The 21825-nt window shown below is 42.8% G+C and overlaps 1 protein-coding gene across 5 annotated transcripts in view; it reads right to left on the minus strand.

The window, feature by feature from the left end:
- LOC148540744 (ferric reductase 1-like) overlaps positions 1-21825 on the minus strand; it is a 53299-nt gene that overhangs the window by 14737 nt on the left and 16737 nt on the right. For 3 of the 5 annotated variants that reach the window (XM_088481988.1, XM_088481989.1, XM_088481987.1), the window contains exons 5-8: positions 20345-20408; positions 20030-20215; positions 14757-14855; positions 7338-7491 (exon numbers count right to left, since the gene is read on the minus strand). In XM_088481988.1, coding sequence (XP_088338114.1) covers positions 7338-7491; positions 14757-14855; positions 20030-20215; positions 20345-20408 — 503 coding nt within the window. The remainder of the gene's footprint in view (positions 1-7337; positions 7492-14756; positions 14856-20029; positions 20216-20344; positions 20409-21825) is intronic. The other 2 variants (XM_088481990.1, XM_088481991.1) reach the window with 2 other exon arrangements.

Here is a 21825-nt window from a genome sequence, read left to right on the forward strand (position 1 = left end):
AAAGTGCTGTCACATTTGAGGAAATCAGCCTGACACCCCCCAAAAGATTCACAGACATGGGGGATCACTATGGGTACCCCCGAATAGCCCTGCTGAAGGTATTTGGGCTTTTTAAACAGGCTCAATAGGTGCCGTTTTGCGTTTTTGGTTAAGTGGTGAAGAATAGTATTTAGCAATTTTTTTTGGACAACATAAGTGTTCCCATCAAATTTGGGGTACTTGAAAACGGGGGGTAGCATATTTAAAAGTTGCTAATTTGAAGTAAAAAATATCATGAAAAATCCACCTGCCACATGCACCTGCAATCTTAAAAACACCTGGGGCATACTTGGGGGACCCCCTGGAGTCTATTTCGCTAGTTTTTAACTTTGTCCCCCCCAATTATTTTTTTTGCCCCCTTTTTCAAAGTCATTTTATGGGGTGTCCTTAAGTGTTTTTTTAAAAAATGTTGACACAGTTTACCTTTGGGGGACTGTCTGAAGGCTGCAGGGGGGTTTCCGCAACACTGCACCCCAAAACCCCAAATTCTGCACCTTTTCCGTCTGTTATTCATAGGCAAAACTTTTTCGCCCATTACATTGCATTGACTTTCCGCCTAGGTGGAAAGTCTTTCAAATTGAATACGGAGTAAATTCAAAACAGGTGAAAATGACGTCATTGGCGAAAAAGTATCGCGGATACGGACTTTTCGCCTCAAATTGAATACGGGCCTATGTGTGACCTGTGGCTCTAGCTAGAGGTAAACAAGTGCTACTTAGGTTGTATTGTGGGATCTGTCTCCATCTATGGGTATGTTAAACCATCTGGCCAAATCAGTTCTGGGATAAGACTCTGGGATAAGTAATTACATATACACACACACACACACACAATATATTATATAGATATATATATTTATTTTTATTTTTTTTAGTTGTATAAGGAATATTATTATGTATTGATATTAATATATTCTACATTATATGGTGATATTGATATACACACTGTAACAAGGACGATCCATGATGATGATCCACAATCTTTTAAATGCTCTCTCTGAATACTACCTTGCATTGTCTGCACTTTCTTCATTGGGTAAAATTAAGTAGCAGTTAAGCTATGTTTGAGTAGTGAAAGCAGCTGAAATACTGTACCGTGGTTTCAGGTAAATAGTCAATACACACGCTGGACATACACACGCTGTTAAAGTGAACATGTACAATGTTACATAGCCATGTTACAGGTGTAACATATCTCCATTTGCATGAAAACTAAATGGAAATTATATATATATATATATATATATATGGGGTGAGCGGGTTCGGATTTCTGAAATCCGAACCCCCCCGAGCCCCCCCGATCCGAGTCCGATCCGAGTCAGGCTCGAGTTTTCCCGCCTGACTCGGATCTGAAATCGAGGCAAAACGTCATCATCCAGTCTTCCGGGTCTCGCGGGTTTTGGATTCTATAAAAGTTACCCGCGTCGGCGCTATTTTCTCACTTGGCTGTGGACAGTGAAGAGGGAGAGTGGGAGTTAGGGCTGGCTGGACTGTATAGTGTAGTGTAGTGTTGTGCTGTGTTGTGCTGTGCTGCTGTTGTCCATAGGGGCTGTGTCCACTCCTCCAAAGTAAATAGGGGCTGGCTGGGCTGTGTTGTGCAGTTTGTTGTCCATAGGGGCTGTGTCCACTCCAAAGTCTATAGGGGCTGGCTGGGCAGTGTTGTGCAGTGTCTCATAAAGGCTGTAGTCCTAAAGGGGTGCTGTAGTGTTGTCCAGGGGGTGACCTGTCCATCAGGGGTGCTCCCCCCAAGTGCAAAAAAAACCCATAGTGGATGCCAAAAAAATATAATAAAATATTTTCTGTATTTGTGACTTGTGTGCGCTGTAGCCGCACGTGCATCAACAAAGTAGCAGCGCCAAGCGTGCGCCCGTGTCAAAAGTCAAGGGCCGGTTTGGACATCCGGTCTGGACTGAAGGACGTGCCAACAATTTCTGACATGTCTACTGTCACTGCATATGATACTGTCACCACTGACAGAATGGTGGAGGATTACATTGGTGACAGCATCCAAGTAGGGATGTCAGACAGTCCGTACCTGTACTGGCAGGAAAAAGAGGCAATTTGGAGGCCCCTGTACAAACTGGCTCTATTTTACCTGAGTTGCCCCCCCTCCAGTGTGTACTCCGAAAGAGTGTTTAGTGCAACCGGGAACCTTGTCAGCGAAAGGCGTAGGAGGTTGCTTCCACAAAATGTGGAGAAGATGATGTTCATAAAAATGAATTATCAACTCTTCCAGGGAGACCAGCCTCCAGAACTTACAGAGGGACCTGTGGTGGTGGATTCCAGCGGGGACGAATTAATTCTCTGTGAGGATGAGGATGTACACAATACTGAAGAGGGTGAAGAATCGGTGGATGAGGACGACATCTTCGTAGAGCCAGTTTGTGCAGGGACAGATTAATTGCCAGTTTGTTTTGTGGGGGCCCAAACGAACCAATCATTTCAGCCACAGTCGTGTGGCAGACCCTGGTGCTGAAATGATTGGTTTGTTAAAGTGTTCATGTCCTGTTTGGGAGGGCCCATTGACAATTCCATCTTGCACCTCTTTTTTTTCTTTGCATTATGTACTGTTTGGGGCCTAGTTTTTCAAACTGCCATCCTGTCTGCCACTGCAGTGTCACTCCTAGATGGGCCACGTGTTTGTGCCGCCCACTCGTGTCGCTTAGCATAGTCATCCAGCTACCTCGGTGCAACCTTTTGGACTAAAAACAATATTGTGAGGTGTTCAGAATAGACTGGAAATGAGTGGAAATTAATGTTATTGAGGTTAATAATAGCACAGGAGCAGAAAAACCCACAAATTCTGTGATTTTAGCTGTTTTATGCTTTTTTTCAAAAAAATACAGATCCAAAACACAAAACCCAGAACCCAAAACACGGAAGGGTGGTTTTGGCAAAACCAATCCAGATCCAAAACACGAAGAAAGATCCAGATCCAAAACCAAAACACAAAACACGAAAAGTGGCCGGTGCACACCCCTAGTATATATATATATATATATATATATATATATACATATACATACATACATACATGCACACATACTGATTAAACATGCACATATAAAGCTGAGGGAAACAAATTGCAAACAGATTGTTAGATGCATGGCATGCAAAAAAAAGTACTGTACATATTACTAGGACAACATCAATCATCCTCTAATCTAGCTCCCATTACCTTCACACCCATTCTGGTACAGTAGTTACCTACAGCTCCAACCTAATAAGCCTAAATTTGCACGATTATCCTTACAATCCTTTGCCACTTCATTTACTTGTGAGTCTATTAGTACTAGTTTTAAAGACATCCATGCTTAAGTACAGATTAAATAATTAGTACCTCAACCATTTTAATTTTCCCATCAGTGTTCATGCATGAATATCCTTAAAACCTACACTGTTAAGGTATCTTGATGACTGAGTTTGGGAAACAGTGGTTTAATAAAAAGGTGAAGGATTTTTAGAAATATAGATAACATTGTGATTATATCCTGCTAGATTGTAAAATGTGTAGTCCTGGATTCATGTATAAAAAGGAACCTTAAACTACTTAATAAATTTAATAAGCATTCACGAGAGAAGGAAAAGATGACTCACATTATATTAATTATTACAGTAAAATATTGTTGCTGGCTTTGCTTACTAGGCCTGTTCTAATTAATCTCCCAGAGAGTTTAACTTCTACTTGTTTTATTATATATTCATTAAAATTGGGAGGTATAGGTCCATCAGATCTATAGTAAAAGATCATAGGGGTTTCCCGTGCTGACCTCTTGTGGACCTTCCCCTTTAATATCGAGAGACTCAGGTGAGACAAGTACTATTCAGAAGAAGAAAAGTATGAAATCGTGTGATCCTGTCATCTATTCCAACTAAAGGTGAGCAGGGGTTACACATATAGTAGGACTGGCACCAGCAACAAATCAGATGTTTGCTGTCATTTTGTAATCTAGGCTACAAAAAAGGCAGCTAGAATCTGAGTAGTTGTAAAGCAACACAACAAGTTAGTGAGCAATAATATATTGTTGGCACAAACACATACAGCTACATAAGTGTCCTCTCTCATCATTGCTGCAGTTGCGCCAAACAGTTTCTCTTGGCGTGCCAGGTCCCATGTTGCTCTGCTAGCACTGGGTGTTTTTTTTTTGCCAAATTGTGATAGGATGCACTGGGAGACTGTGCCGGCTAATTTGATATGAGACACTTGTATATCTGTGTGCGAGTCTCTAAATCAGCATATGAAGTACAATGATGCAGAGGCTGTGGCTTTTTTACAAGCCAAGTTCCACTGTGCTTCATAGACAATATACAAGTATCATATATCAAATGAAAATCGGTAATCATTGTGACTAAGATGCATTTTTAGCAGAAAGAGATGCCTGACACTAAAAGAGTTGCATGATACCTGGCGGCTCACTAACACCAGGGATCTTGTGTCACATGGCGTATTGAGGTAGGACACACGTGTAAATTGCACAGACCTAAATAACAACCAGTTCATAATACCTTAGTGATGGATCATTTGCCATTTGCTTTGATAACCCTTATCAAATCAGATAATCTGTCTGGTGGGAAGGAAAATCTGGTCCGTTTTCCAGTGTTAAGGAGCAAATTTCTATTCTTATTTGCTCCCATACATTACCAGATTTACCTTCCAACCAGACAGATTGGACAAACATATCTACAGATATAGCTATAGGTGTGTACACAGCCTACAGGCTCATACACACTTAACAATATGCTCCATGAGCGATATCGTTAAGGGTTTCCCTTCACTGCTGAGCTCAATGTCATTAACGACATTAAGCATACACACTGAACGATATCGTTAATGATATTGTTCAGTGACGGCACCCTCCCTCATCCCTGTACTTGCAGAACCTCATGATATCATTAGGTTGCCCTGCAAGTATGGGCAATGAAAGACATTGTTAATGATCAGCAGGAGCGCGCATCGTTAACGATGTCTTGCATACACACTGGGCGATATTAAAAGCGATGAACGATATAGTTATCATTCATATCGTCAAACTTATCGTCTAGTGTGTATGCGGCATAGGAGAAGGGACAGGATATGAGGAGGTGTTGTGATCAGTTAAGCTGGCCATCCACTATACAATTTTCTGTCAGATATCTGTCCAATCTGGCTGGTTGGAATGAAAACCTGGTAATGTATGGGAGCAAATGACAGTCGATCATATGGTTTTAATCACTGAAAAAAGGAAATTTTTTTCAAAATGGTTAAATTTGTGTGTTTTAACCAATTTGTCTGAACAATCATTTTTGGCTATTTTCCAGTGTTTGTGAGCAAATGGACAATTGTCATTTAATCCCATACATTACCTGGTTTTCATTCCAACCAGCCAAATTGGACAGATATCAGACAGAAAATTGTATAGTGGATGTCCTGCTTAAGGGCCCGAACATGCATTTGGTCAAACCAAGCTGACCAACCAAAATCTCAAATTGTTTGAGCAGCATAATTTCTCTCATCTCTATGTCATCACTCACTGTTAAGCAGGCCATACACGGTGCGATTTTTTGCACAATATGGGAGATTTAGATCAATCGTATTAACCAATCGTGTAAATCGTGTGCGGTATTTGTATGATGACGATGTGCGTCCCCACCATCGTAATTCTGCATCGTAAATAGGATTTCTACCTAACGTGAACAATGCGACACACATCGTACGCTGTTTTGCAGGCAAAAGATCCAATGTGCGATGTAGGAGGTCTTGCAAAATCCGTGGCCACACCCCTCCATTTTAGGACAGACGACGCAATCGGAAACTAAGCATCTGTATCGTATGTACAATCGTACACCATTTGTCAAATCATATAGAGAATTTCAAGGGAAGAATCTCATGGGAAATCGTACAACACATCTGAACGTTGGGACATCGCACCGAGTATGGCCTGCTTTACAGTATATTATTTCCTTATTCACCATTTTAGATAATAGCTAGATACCATAGTTGTACAAACTGGCCAAGCAAGTCTTCATTTGTTGTTTATGTTAAATGATTATATAATTACAGTATGTAAACCAGTGTATATATGTGCATGTAGCTGTATATATGTGTTTTAACTTTTAAGACTGTATCACTGTGTATCTCTTTGCATAGACTAGCAGATATTGAAATCAGGATCTCAAGTTAGAACAGGTACTATATGCTAATCAAAACTGGTTTACATGCGATTCATATTGGGGACCAGACAATAGATCCATTTGTCAACAACAAGATTTACTTTGATCAAGTCACCTTAATTGTGAAAGTTCAAAAATGCTAAGGCATTTGGCAAGGCCTCATTGCAATTTAAAATACAAAGAAGTGAAGGCTAATCTTATAGAGCCCTGACCTTAATTTTGAATTCTATGTAACAGAGGATTGATGGTTAATTTGGTTATTTTACAAGGTTATGTCACTAGCCAGGGTCTCAATAAAATGGAAAAAGTATATTCCTTTGTATATATTCCTTCGTATACTGTATATTCCTTTGTAGAAGTGACATATGCATACCTTAATGCAAAGAGAATACACTTTGAAGCATACCATGAGAAAAGTCCAGATAGAGAAGATTAGGGGTATAAATATGAGTTGTCAGTCTGAAGTTAAAAAGTTAGTAAAGGGTTGATGGTTAGAGGAATAGGAGGAGATGGAGCTGAACACACCTGGATTCCTGTCCTCTCTCTTCAATCTCTTCCCTCTCCACACATAACTCCCTAGATATACTCTATGGGGTATATTTACTAAAGGTCAATTTTAAATCGATGTTGTGTTTCTGAAGCTAAATAACACATTTACTAACAGACAGTTTTTGGATTTGTTTTTTTAAGTGGTAGTATGTGTGTGATTTAGCTCCAGAAACACAACATCACTTTAGATTGATTTATATTGATTAAAACTACCCTTTAGTAAATAGAACACTATTTGTTTCTCCTTCTCTCTATGGGGTCTATTCATCATCACCTAATTTCTACAAAAGCAGGTGAAAACATTTTTCACCTGCAATTGTAGAAATTAAGTATTCAGGCCACTCATCATGAAGGTAAAGCAGGAGATATCTGTGATATCTCCTGCTTACCTTCCTCTCGCGGAATTGCCCACTGTCCCCATACACTAGCATGGGGACAGAATTCATCAAGCTCCGAAAATACAATACTTTCGGATCTTGAGTACGGGAGCATTTGCCATCTTCAGATAGCGATAAATTATAAAATGATACAATTAGAATATTTGCCTTAAGAAAATGATAGTAATACGAGGAAAGCACCCAAGATGGCTTTTACACTCACCATTTGTCATAGCTGGGCCACTGACAAGAAATACATAGTAGCTGGAAGTGGCACTGGATCGTTGTTGGTTAGGTAGAACGATATTGCTCTGCGTAATGAATGAACATTTCAACACCCCATTTACATAAGATGTTACTAAAGAGCCTGCAGTGCTCTACAAATATAAAAAAATACATTTATAAGTTTGTTGGAGAGCTATATCACAGACAATATAAAAGGCGACTTCATACTTATACTGTAGGAGGCTCTCTTACTCCGGAGAGCAGTTACTGCACAAGTCTTCTACATTTATTTAGATCTAGGAAATATGTTACAGTATGTCTACACTGCCTACACAGCTGCTTCTGCAAATAACCAGGAGGGAAAAAGAGGAACTGGACGTAAAACACAAGAATGGGTAGATAAGCAGGGGCACACAAAGGCTAGGGGCAAGAGACATGGGGAATGCCATTAGGGGATCAGCCAGCAGCATGGAAGACAGACACGGTGTAGGGCATTTCACCTTTTGATATGTGTACTCTAACATGACAGAGTTGTGCTGCGCCAGTGTGCTATATAATTTACATAATGCTTTGTCATTCCGATAGAACTCCAATGTAATTTACAGACCATGACATATTGCAAATACTGTTTGCTGCCTTATACCATTCTCTTTGACCCTGGTGTAAAAGAGCAGTAACTTGGTATTACTGATGAAGTCAGTGGCGTAACTATGGAGGGTGCAGGGGGTGCGGTTGCTATGGGGCCCGGCGGCTTAAGGGGCCCGCCGGCCCAGCGATCGCACCCCCTGCACTTTCCATATGCCGGGCGCCCGCTGAGATTGTGTTACCAGCGGACACCCGACTCCCACTCAAACCCCCGGCGGCAGCCGGAGGACGGAGCTCACTCAGTCTTCCGGGTCCCGCAATGCACTATGGGAGTGACGTCATGACGTCACTCCCATAGTGCCGAGGAGCGGACGCCGGGGACGGAGCTCAGGAATGAGCTCCGTCTTCCGGGTCCCGCAGTGCACTATGGAGAGTGACGTCATGACGTCACTCTCATAGTGCCGAGGAGCGGGCGACGGGGTGGTCGGTAGCTTCACAGGAGCGGGGATAAGGTAAGTTTTTTTTTGTTTGTTTTGTGTTTGCGCCCGCGCCCGTGGGGGGAAGTTACTGGGATCTCACTACTGGGGGCATTACAGAGGGCTCACTACAGGGGGAAGCTACTGGGGGCATTACAAGGGGCTCACTATTGGGGGAAGCTACTGGGGGCTCACTACTGGGGGCAGCTACAGGGGCTCACTACTGGGGGCAACTACAGAGGGTTCACTACAGGGGGTTCACTACTGGGGTAGCTACAGGGGCTCACTACTGGGGGCAGCTACAGGGGGTCACTACTGGGGGCAGCTACAGGAGGTCACTACTGGGGGCAGCTACAGGAGGTCACTACTGGGAGCAGCTACAGGGGATCACTACAGGGGGCTCACTACTGGGGGCAGCTACACAGGGCTCACTACTGGGGGCAGCTACAAGGGGCTCACTATTGGGGGCATTACAGGGGGCTCACTACTGGGGGCAATTACAAGGGGCTCACTACTGGGGGCAACTACAGGGGGCTCACTACTGGGGGCACTGCGTAAGGGGCACCATTACAGTGGGCATTGCATAAGGGGCACCATTACAGTGGGCATTTAATGTTTTAGGGGAACTACTGTGGTTATTGTGTAAGACCTAAGTTAGGGGGGGGCCCTTAAAAATGTTGCTATGGGGCCCAAAAAGTTCTAGTTACGCCCCTGGATGAAGTCTACCCATTACTTCAGCTAGAGGTACTGTAAGTTTGGAAGAGATTTCACACTCAAAGTACAACCCTATTTTCAAATACAAAAATATGAGCCACCAGGCATATTATATGAATTGAACAAAGAGGAAGAGCACTGGTAAGTACTTACTACACTACACATAATTTAGGTGAGGGGGAAATTACTGCAAACAACCGGACCAAACATTGCTTTTTTGTTATATCATACACCAAGTAAGGGGCATAGTAATACATTTCAAACACTAATTGGGGACAATAATAGAGTGATTAACTACCAGCCACTCAGCTCCTAACTATCATGTTACAGGCTGTGTTTGAAAATGACAGTAAGGTTCTGATTGGTTGGTAGTTTATCAATCTCCATTTTATCACTTTAAAGAAATAAATACATTTGGCCCATATGGGAGAAGAATGATATATTAAGTATAGTACAGGGGCACAATTTGATATTTATGTATGGCGGAGCACAATCATATTCATAATAGTACGGGGGCAAAAATATGTATTAATACTAAGGGGTTACTATTCATTTAAAACATAAAGGTGGCAATGAGCTGTACTGTATATTTTCCACCAGCCAGGCATACCAGGAGGGACCCAATGTCATTTCTCTGCTCATCCCCAAGTGCAGTCCCCTCTGTACTTACTGCCCTGCTAGTGAAGGGGATGTTTTTTATGTTATTAACAAACACTAACATTGTTGTTTTTTCCTAAATGGCCTTCTTTTTGTGTTACTCCACATGTGATCTAGAGGTGTCAAAACCTCTGCACATCACAGGCAATTTGTGTTTGAAACTGCTGGATATACATAAATCCGGTGGTTGCAGGGCAGAATCACCACTTTTACAGCAGTTTTAAAACTGGGCAAATAAACGCTTGCTGACAATTTTACCCCAAATCAAGGCAAGTGAGCATTTTGGAGTATTGCAGCCCCATCATACTGATTCCACCCGCACTTACTGTACAAGCTCTTCAGTACTAGTGCTCATCAAACTGGCTTATGCCTATATGCTGCTGATCGCTAACTGGCATCCCTGGAGGGGAACCTGTACTACAAAGTATGATAAGGCCATGAGAGCAGAATGTGAATGGTATGACTATTTGAAACATATTAGTGAGGGCAAAAAGTATATTAAATAGATCTTATACGCTGGCCGCTAACAATCACTTGTTAACTTGGTCAGTCTACTGGAAGCGAAACTAATAATGATATAGTTTGCATGACATTTATTAAACTGCACAGAAGAAGTAAATAAGAAATTGTCAATGTTCCTATGGCACTGTATGAAACATAACAAGCAAAACAAAAAAGAGAGAGTATACTTTACTGTTACAGTGTCCCTTGAAATTTAGCAAATGTTTGTTCATTTATGAGAGAAACAACCACAATAGTGTATTATTATAAATAGGGGTGAGCGGGTTCGGATTTCTGAAATTCGAACCCCCCCCGATCCGAGTCAGATCAGAGTCAGGCTCGACTTTTCCCGCCTGACTCGGATCTGAAATCGAGGCAAAACGTCATCATCCCGCCTTCCGGGTCTCGCGGGTTTGGATCCTATATAAGGTACCCGCGTCGACGCCATTTTCTCACTCGGCTGTGGACAGTGAAGAGGGAAGGTGGGAGTTAGGGCTGGCTGGGCTGTGTAGTGTAGTGTAGTGCAGAGTAGTGTTGTGCTGCGCTGTGCTGCTGTTGTCCACTACTTCAAAGTCCATAGGGGCTGGCTGTGTTGTGCTGTGCTGCTGTTGTTAATAGGGGCTGTGTCCACTACTTCAAAGTCCATAGGGGCTGGCTGGACTGTGTTGTGCAGTCAGTTCTCCATAGGGGCTGTGTCCACTCCAAAGTCCTGTGCAGTGTCCCAGTCCTAAAGGGGTGCTGTAGTGTTGTCCAGGGAGTGCTCTGTCCATCAGGGGTGCTCCCCCCAAGTGCTAAAAAAATAATAATTTTTCTGTGTTTGTGAATTGTGTGCGCACTGCGCAGTAGCCGCACGCGCATCAACAAAGTAGTGCCAAGCGTGCGCCTGTGTCATAAGTATAGGGCCGGCTGGCTTGACCGTTAAAGGGTGCTGTAACCCCCAAAGTACACTCCAAACCCAAAAAAATATTATTTTCTGTGTTTGTGAATTGTGTGCGCAGTAGCCGCACGTGCATCAACAAAGTAGTGCCAAGCGTGCGCCTGTGTCATAAGTAAAGGGCCGGCTGGCTTGACCGTTAAAGGGTGCTGTAACCCCCAAAGTACACTCCAAACCAAAAAAAAAATTATTTTCTGTGTTTGTGAATTGTGTGCGCAGTAGCCGCACGTGCATCAACAAAGTAGTGCCAAGCGTGCGCCTGTGTCATAAGTAAAGGGCCGGCTGGCTTGAGCGTTAAAGGGTGCTGTAACCCCCAAAGTACACTCCAGTCCAAAAAAAAAATTATTTTCTGTGTTTGTGAATTGTGTGCGCAGTAGCCGCACGTGCATCAACAAAGTAGTGCCAAGCGTACGCCTGTGTCATAAGTAAAGGGCCGGCTGGCTTGACCATTAAAGGGTGCTGTAACCCCCAAAGTACACTCCAAACCAAATAACAAAATATTTTTTCTGTGTTTGTGAATTGTGTGCGCAGTAGCCGCACGTGCATCAACAAAGTAGTGCCAAGCGTGCGCCTGTGTCATAAGTAAAGGGTCGGCTGGCTTGACCGTTAAAGGGTGCTGTAACCTCCAAAGTACACTCCAAACCAAATAACAAAATATTTTCTGTGTTTGTGAATTGTGTGCGTAGTAGCCGCACGTGCATCAACAAAGTAGTGCCAAGCGTGCGCCTGTGTCACAAGTAAAGGGCCGGCTGGCTTGACCGTTAAAGGGTGCTGTAACCCCCAAAGTACACTCCAAACCAAATAACAAAATATTTTTTCTGTGTTTGTGAATTGTGTGCGCAGTAGCCGCATGTGCATCAACAAAGTAGTGCCAAGCGTGCGCGTGTGTCATAAGTAAAGGGCCGGCTGGCTTGACCGTTAAAGGGTGCTGTAACCCCCAAAGTACACTCCAAACCAAATCACAAAATATTTTTTCTGTGTTTGTGAATTGTGTGCGCAGTAGCCGCACGTGCATCAACAAAGTAGTGCCAAGCGTGCGCCTGTGTCATAAGTAAAGGGACGGCTGGCTTGACCGTTAAAGGGTGCTGTAACCCCCAAAGTACACTCCAGTCCAAACCAAAAAAATATATATTTTCTGTGTTTGTGACTTGTGTGCACTGTGGCTGCACGCACATCAACAAAGGAGCAGCGCCAAGCGTGCGCCTGTGTCCCATAAGTAAAGAGCCGGCTGGCTCATTTCTTAAAGGGTGGTGTAACCCACAAAGTGCACTAGTCTCCAGCAAAAATAACATAAATGGAGGACCAAACTTTCTCTGATAAAAATAAAATAGGGAAAGATCAAGAACCACTTCCTCCTAGTGCTGTTGCTGCTGCTGGGAGTTGTTCATCATCCCAGAGAGGAAGTAGGAACACCACCACTTTTACTAAACAATTGACCCTCCAACAGTCCCTAGCGATGAGGATGAAGTACGACAGCAGTCATCCTGAAGCAAAACGTATAACTGAGGCCTTGACTGCTATGTTGGTGTTAGACGTGGGTCCGGTATCCGCCATTAGTGCAGTGGGATTTAGACAATTGATGGAGGTAGTGTGTCCCTGGTTCCAAATCCCGTCTAGATTCCACCTGCATCCTCAAAGCAGCAGCGACAAGCATGCGTCTGTCTGTTAAAGGGTGGTGTAACCCTCAAAGTGTGCTCCACAAACAATAAAAAAATTTTTTTTTTTTTCTGTCTTTGTGAAATGTGTGGGCTGTAGCCGCACCTGCATCCTTAAAGCAGCAGCGACAAGCGTGCATCTGTCTGTTAAATGATTACATCGGTGACAGCATCCAAGTAGGCATGTCAGACAGTCCGTACCTGTACTGGCAGGAAAAAGAAGCAATTTGGAGGTCCCTGTACAAACTGGCTCTATTTTACCTGAGTTGCCCCCCCTCCAGTGTGTACTCCGAAAGAGTGTTTAGTGCAGCCGGGAACCTTGTCAGCAAAAGGCGTAGGAGGTTGCTTCCACAAAATGTGGAGAAGATGATGTTCATAAAATGAATTATCAACTCTTCCAGGGAGACCAGCCTCAAGAACTTACAGAGGGACCTGTGGTTGTGGATTCCAGCGGGGACAAATTAATACTCTGTGAGGATGAGGATGTACACAACACTGAAGAGGGTGAGGAATCGGAGGATGAGGACGACATCTTGCCTCCGTAGAGCCAGTTTGTGCAGGGACAGATTAATTGCCAGTTTGTTTTGTGGGGGCCCAAATGAACCAATCATTTCAGCCACAGTCGTGTGGCTGACCCTGGCGCTGAAATGTTTGGTTTGTTAAAGTGTGCATGTCCTGTTTATACAACATAAGGGTGGGTGGGAGGACAATTCCATCTTGCACCTCTTTTTTTTCTTTGAATTATGTACTGTTTGGAGCCTAGTTTTTCAAACTGCCATCCTGTCTGCCACTGCAGTGTCACTCCTAGATGGACCACGTGTTTGTGCCGCCCACTCGTATCTCTTAGCATAGTCATCCAGCTACCTCGGTGCAACCTTTTGGATATAAAAACACTATTGTGAGGTGTTCAGAATAGACTGGAAATTAGTGGAAATTAAGGTTATTGAGGTTAATAATAGCATAGGAGCAGAAAAACACACAAATTCTGTGATTTTAGCTGTTTTTATGCTTTTTTAAAAAAAATTACAGATACAAAACCCAGAACCCAAAACACGGAAGGGTGGTTTTGGCAAAACCAATCCAGATCCAAAACACGAAGAAAGATCCAAAACCAAAACACAAAACACGAAAAGTGGCCGGTGCACACCCCTAATTATAAGACATAAATGGACAAAATTAATATCACTTGGAAACCAGTAAATAGACAAACAACTGAAAAGATTTCTGTAAAACAACTATCAAATTTTGGAATAAAAGACTTGGCGATTACCGAAAGTTGTGTATGCTTCACTTCTGGCTTTGGCGGTTACATTAAACTGCGGTGATGACAGATTCAAACCAATATGGAATAGATTGCAGCCCTATTTAAACCAGCACAGCATGCATTGACTCAAGGAAGAGCTACACCATAGATCAACACATTGGATTGTACTGCATGCTGCATCTCAACATCGCAACCCACTCCAGACTGGAGGGTGACTCAGGATTTATACCCTGTATTCACAACAACGCTGACTTGTGTCCCCCAATTCATGACTGTGGTTGCTCCTTTGAGTTTTTATATCTGGTTTATTTTAAGCATGTGTTTTTATAGCTCTCTCATTATTGCTCTAGTTGAGCTAATTATCATTTTGTTTATTTTATGTACCTCCTGATATTTTTTATCCACTTGGTTATATAGACCCATAAATTTAGTTGTGTTCACAGATTTCTTTTCAGTTGCTTGTCTAGTCACCATAGAAACATTACCACTTTGTTTGCATATTCCCATTTCTGGGGTTTGGGAGACCCTGAGTATTGTGTCCTAAGCTGCTTTTTTTTCTGTGCGCTCCGAAGTATGACCACTATTTTTCTCTACCTGCACATAAGAAGTGCTTGCTTACTCTAATACTCACAGTGTTGGTAATAATTGGAGCGACTTTCCCAGTGGTATATGCCCGTTGTACCATAATATTTCCTGACGAATTGGTACAAATATAAACATCATCAGTTCCCTGCAAGATACAACATGATTAGCTATAATATATTCTAATAATTATAGGACTCAAATGTGACAAATGGTAACACGGGTATAGTCATCATTGACCAGGGGGTGGTGTGTTGTGGTTTCGGGGTGCTGCACCTTTGTGTGGGAGTACCTTTCCCACACCTCCTTGAAGAAGGCACCTGTGCCGAAACGCATTGGGGACCCTCACATCAAACCAGACACCGATCCAGGCTGACCTCCACTAAAGATCCCCATCCCCACCAGGGACCACCAGTGCAGAAAGCTCTCAGCCCACCCGCCTGCTGGTCCGCACCGCTCACACCTCCAGTGACCGGCTCCACCCTGGACCAGCCCCTCTCCCCCCCTGCTCCCAGGCGTGCTCAGCAACTCACTCCTGGCCAGGGGTGTCTCCACCGTCGATCCCCATTTCCACAAGGGACCGTCAGTGATAAGAGCATCCCGCACATCCGGCCGCAAGTCCGCCCAGCCAACATCGCCAGTGACCAGCTCCATCCCGGTCACACTTTCCACATTCCCCTCCCTGGCTTTTTTTGAACCAGGGGTGGTCCCAGCACACACGCTGCAACCCAGCCTCCCAGCAGCTCACCCATCCACACCTCGGGCTCCGCACCACCAGCGGCACGACCAAGAGCCAAATTCAGCTGCATACTCCGGTCGCTGACCTCCGCAGACCAATCAGAACAGCCGTGCACTTGCAGCACTCCAGCAACACGCTGATCCAGCTCACCAACAAACCTGCAGCTTCCAACCTATCTGCAACGGCCGCAACGTCGACCTACATCACCATAACAAAAAACCTACCGGTAGGTAAGTACTGCCAAGACTCACACCAATACGCGGGACGCCGCACAGGTGTTCCAACCCACTCTGCAAATCCCCCCACCCCCCGAGACTTCCTAGACTGTCGACCATAGGTCCAGCAGGGGTGACGTGCAAGGTCACTGAACCGCACGGGAAGGAGCCCCCTAAAAGGGTCCACCTACCTCTCCAGTCTCATCACCACTCATCACTGAACCCCACCCACCTGCCCGGGATCTTAACAGAGCAGCATTGTGACTACTCAATAAAAGATTTTGCCCAAAATTACTGTGTCTCGCTGACCTCATTTTGATCCTATTCCATTCCCCTTTTCACATTACTCCAAACTACACTCATACCCAATCACACCCTCCTCACTCCCAAAACATCACCACCACCAGAAGAAACATTCTAATTAACACCACTCACAAACACACACAAGTCATCACCATCACCATTACTAGCAGGAAGAGCGCACCTTACCCCCCCCTACCCCCATAGTCATCAGGTCAACAACTACAATGTTGATAGTCAAAAGGTTGACACTATAATGTCTACATGGTTAAAATGTTTTCACCTGCAAAATGTTGACACATGAAATGCCAAAAACATTATTTTCAGGGTTGGGTATTAAGGTCAGGGTAAAAATTAGGAGTTGACAAAATGTACCTTTCAATATTATGGGGTCCGTACAATGACGGTCTAGAAAACAAACTGTAACTGGTAAGCTGTAATTTGCTACAATTTTGCTTAAAGGCATCATGTTAAGTAATTATTTTATTAAACTAATAAAAAGAGAAAATTTGTATTAAAAATGCTCTGGAATGTAAATTAAAATTTTAAAGCAGGACAATAGTAAATGTAATGCAATTTACATAATTTCTGAAGGTTCCTGCTTTGGATAGATGGTAAGTTGTAGAAAACATATCACCATAAAATTACTATTGGGAACCTTTAATGTAAAATATATTGTGGCATTGCTACATACCAATATTTATCTTTATGAAACAGTGGGTAATATAAAAGTAGAATTGATCTCAGTCACACCCAATATACACATTCAAACATTTCCCCAGTGACTGGCTGCTTCATGCTTTAGGTCAGTGATTACCAGCCTCGGTCCTCAAGGCACAATAAAGCTGGCCATACACTAGACCAGTGATTCCCAACCTCTGTCCTCAAGGCACACTAACAGTCCTGGTTTTAGTGATACCCATAATTGTGCACAGATGGTTAAATCAAAATAACTGAGGTACTAATTAAGTCACTTATGCTCAAGTATGGCTATCTCCAAAACCTGGACTGGTAGAGTACCTTGAGGACTGTGGTTGGGATCCCCTGCACTAGACCAACTTTCATCCAACCATTCAACTAGCTGGCTGGTTGGATTGAAAATCTGGTAAGGTATGGGAGTAAATGATAATCAGCAATTTGCTCCCAAACGCCGGAAAACAGATGAAAATGGTCGTTCAGACAAGTTGGTTAAATATTTGAGTTAAATAATTTGATTAAACAGTTTTCCGAGGTTTGGGAGCAAATAGTTTATTGTAATTTGCTCTCATACCTTACCAGATTTTAATTCTATTTAATTGAGCACAGATGGTTAAATCAAAATAACTGAGGTACTAATATAAGGCCCCCATATATCAGCAATTGATTGCAGCAATTCTGCAATTTGCAATCGATTGAAAAAGGGAAAGATTTTTATACACAATCAATTGCAAATTGCAGAATTGCTGAAATCAATTGCTGATGTATGGGGCCTTTAGTCACTTATGCATAAGTATGACTATCCTTAAAATCTGGACTGTTAGTGTGCCTTGAGGACCGTGGTTTGGAACCCCTGCTTTAGGTCTTGAAGAGTTTCTTGAAGCAGCACAGACCATTATAGTTTAACCCCTTCGCTGCGGAAGACAAGCCCCATATGTCATCTTCATGTAACGGTGGATGACAAGTGGGACTCCTCATCCTCATTGATTGGGGAGAATAATAAACAAATCTGATCTTCCCCATTGGTCCGGATGACCGGTGGGGACAGGACGTGATGACAGTCACTGGGAGTTTCTGAAAGTGCCATCAGTGCACACATACACGCTGACGGCACTGTAAAGTATAATTTGTGTGGGTGCTGCATAAATATATTTATTTAAAAAAAAAAAATCAGTGATTTATTTTATCGCTTCAGATTTATTACATAAAAAAAAATCAGGAGATGTGGCTTGACAGTGGGCCCTAATTAATATGTTGACGCAATGGCGATATTTAAGCAGATTGAGCTATTGTTAGCGATTCTGCATACGTGTGATCTGCACTGCATTAGTGCAGCGATTGAATTGCAATTATGCTCACACAGAGGATTCACTCGCAAAGTGAGTGACAGGTAGTCAGTGTTTAGGGAAGGTAACGGGGAGGTGGTTAGAAAAATGCAGGCTTGTCGGACCATTTAAACACCGCTTTCTGGGCATCCATAAATTAGCCACAGCATTCTTGCTCGCAGCAGGAGAGTCCTCTGCCTGTCTGGAGACCCGCTTTTTCTGCGACAGCTTAGACTTACTCATAAGGCTGATGGCCACCTGATCTGCATTCAGGGTACTGGTTTTGTGTGTTAACGGCGGATGTGAGATGCTTTCAGTGAGTGTCTCCAAGCACTAAATGTTGAGAGCCTTATTAGCATATTTTCACAATTTCGAATCCGTGGGAGATCGCAGCTGCGATGGCATTTGTGTCCACATCTGAATCAGGCCCAGTGTTAGCAGCACTGCAGAGGTTAAAGATACAAGGCCTGATTCACTACGGATCCCAACTGCGATCGCGGCTGCGATTACGCATGCAGTCTGACTGTGAAGATATGCTTATCCATTGCAATTGATAGCACTACATAAGAACGACCATCTTACCTTACACACATCCTTAATGTTTAGCAAGACTGCAAAATAATCGATAACATCGAGTACAATCGGAGCCTCAGGCACACTTGCACAAGGTCAGACCTTACTCAGAAATTGCTAACCTTCATGCACGCAGAGAGTACACAAGCTGTGTATGGCATCTCAGTGGATAATTTATGAATGCCCCGGCAACAGCGTTCAAACGCCTTGGTACGCCTGCATTTCGCCCGACCACTCTCCCATCACCACCCACAAATGGCACTTCCTGTCAATCACTCTGCGATGGGTCTGCGTAGTCACTGCGATCGCAGTCCCGTTCTGCGTATGCACTGCGCGAACAATTGACTGATTGTGAGTGTAATCGCAGTTGTGATCCTTGCTGAATCAGGCCCACATTACACAATATAGTAAATTAATGAAGCATCATATGAAAAAGACTGCACAGAATATTAATAAATAAGTTGCATTTACCCTATACAATTCTTTTACATACAGGTGCTATGCAAAATTAAAGTGCTAAACAATAAACAAACACAAAAGCTGTAAATTGGGAATCTGTCTTCACAGACCAATTGCAAATATCTTTGGGGTAGATCACAGAAGCCACACCAATAAACAGTAATAGTACATATCTGTTTGAGGAATCAAGCCATTCATAAACAGCTGGTGATCATCCTGACCGCCTGCATTTTAAGGGGCCCATACATCTGCACAGACTGACGAAATTTCGTGTTCTACCGAAATCGGGGGCGATGGATTGGGAATATTTAACATGTTGAAAAATTTTGATTCCCCGATCCAGACTCTACAATGGCTGAAATTGTTGAATCAAGGATTTTTAACATGTTGAATTTTCCTGATCCGCTGACGAATCCTCGATCATCAAGGTCTGCTGATTGGAGGTTTTGGTCGCCGATTAGCAGCTCCAGTTGCCTTTGGCAGAACAAGGAATCATGACTCTCAGATGTATGGAGCCATTTAATTATGATCTGATAGGACGCATTTGCAATCATGAGGGAAGGACTTACATGCAATAAAAAAAAAAAAAACGCAAGATCCTTTTTTCTAGATCAGAGATCTGACTTATGGGAAGACTCGAGCTGGGACTCGGTTCTATTTGAAACCCCTTCTGTCATATGTTATATGTCAACAAAGGCATCCACATGCAACTATACAGATGTGTCCTGCTACATCTTTGCCAATCACGCTACAAACATGCGCACGCATCGTGCCATGCGATTACCCGCAGCAGCATACGCTACGGTGTGCACTGCGATCGCACCATGCAATCCTATGGAGATGGGGGTGTGAATGCAGTGTGTGTATCTGATCATGGGCACACGCCTCGTGCCATACGTGGTTCAATTTGCTGGGTACACAGCAATGTTGTAGCAGGACACATCTGTCCTAGAATTTTTAAGGTATTTGTCTTAGAGTTTCTTAACAAAAAAGAAATGAGACCCCTTTTTCTTACCATTTTTGTATCATTCGAGAAACCAATGGCCACATAACCTGATGTTGAGCCGCTCATTTCAAATACGTAACCATTACTAGAGGGAACTGAAGACATGAACAGACAATTGCTGTCACTGGGACTACAGTTCTCCGGACTAGTAAGGCAATACTTCCGAGAACCGCATGTGGTATTAGACATCTGTATCTGTAAGGAAAATATGGTTATTATATTCTGTCTCACACAGTACATATCACATTCATACTGTATGTATACAATTTAATGTCACACAGAACATGCCATGCCAATTGGTCTGTGTACCATTTACAGACTTACTGCAACTATGGTGTCACTCTCCAAACCAGTCCAGAACGTGGTGTAACTACTCAAAACAGTTGCTCTGCAAAGAAAGAAAGAGGTTTACAGTATATTGCCTTTCTTTATTTTTATATTTTACAAAGCGCTACAAAATGTACACATCATCGTATGTATTATGCAATGTTAGCTTATTTTAAAATATTGTGACAAAGGGCTCTATTCAGCAAAAGTGAAGGTGTTGCCCAGAATATTATCGCGCAACATTGTCACGATTTTTTATCAATTATACATATTTATGGCTGCTATTCAGCAATATTTTGGTTTTCCGAAAACGGTATCTCCTGTGTCTGCTTATGTGCATGCTCAGTCATGCGCTCGGGAATAGTCTCTGTCCCTGCTTTGAGGTGACAGTCGACGGATAAGTCCAAATACAGCCTGTCCAAATTGATTGACATGTGTCCACAGGCTTTATATCAGTCTGTATACATGTATATTTATGTGCTTTTATATTTAAAAATGATATATACATTTCAAATATAAAAGCACAGAAATATACATCTTTTTTAAATATAAAAGCACATAAATATAAATGTATACAGGCTAATATAAAGCCTGTGTACACATGTCTATCAATTTAGACAGGTTTGACATGCTCTAGAGTGACTTACCTGTCGGCGGTCACCGCAAAGCAAGGACGGAGACTGGGCAGAGTTACAAGATGCTGCAGGGACTTATGGGAAAATTTCCCTCTGTACCTGCGGTTTTCTGGGAATTTAATGCATTTTTTCATCATATAACACCATTCTGAGATGGCGTTATATAAAGTAAATATTTTTCGAGTAATTTAAATGCTTTTTGCTTTGCTGAATAGCAAAAAGCGTTAAAGCCCTGTAGAGATCAATTACTGATCCCTAGAGTGGTACTCTGCTAGATGGGGATTAATGGAGAAGATTATTGCATTATCTCCTTCATTAACTCATTGCTGAATAGAGGATTTACATTAAAAGAAAAAAATTACGGAAATCATAGTTTCCGTATTTTTTATGTAAAATAAATCATTGCTGAATAGACCCCAAAGACAGTTATTCTGTAGTGTAGTCTGTCACTTGAGTGCAGCTCTCACCTGATATTGTTATAGACAAACCTTAAATTCACTCACTGGTAGCCCACTCGCATCATGCAATGTAATGTAAACCTCATCCGCCATTTGAGAGGCAGTTAAATGTAAAGGAAACATTTCCCTGGCTAAACATGGAGTCCAATGTGAATCTCAAAAGGAGTATATTTACCGAATATGTTTTGTGGGCAATCCCTGGAAAACAACATTTTGGCAGGAGGAAGGGGTCCCTGCCAAAGGCAAGTATCCTCAGGAGTGGGCTCAACCACTCAATTTACTATAGCTGCTGCTAATCTGTCAGATTGAACCCGGCTGTTAACACCATAGCCCAGACTAATTTATGGGCTATTTTAAACACATTTTACGGGAGAGTAATCCTTCC

The sequence above is a fragment of the Taudactylus pleione genome, unplaced genomic scaffold (assembly GCF_031769625.1).
Source record: "Taudactylus pleione unplaced genomic scaffold, aTauple2 ptg000017l, whole genome shotgun sequence".
Classification (NCBI taxonomy): Eukaryota; Metazoa; Chordata; class Amphibia; order Anura; family Myobatrachidae; genus Taudactylus; species Taudactylus pleione.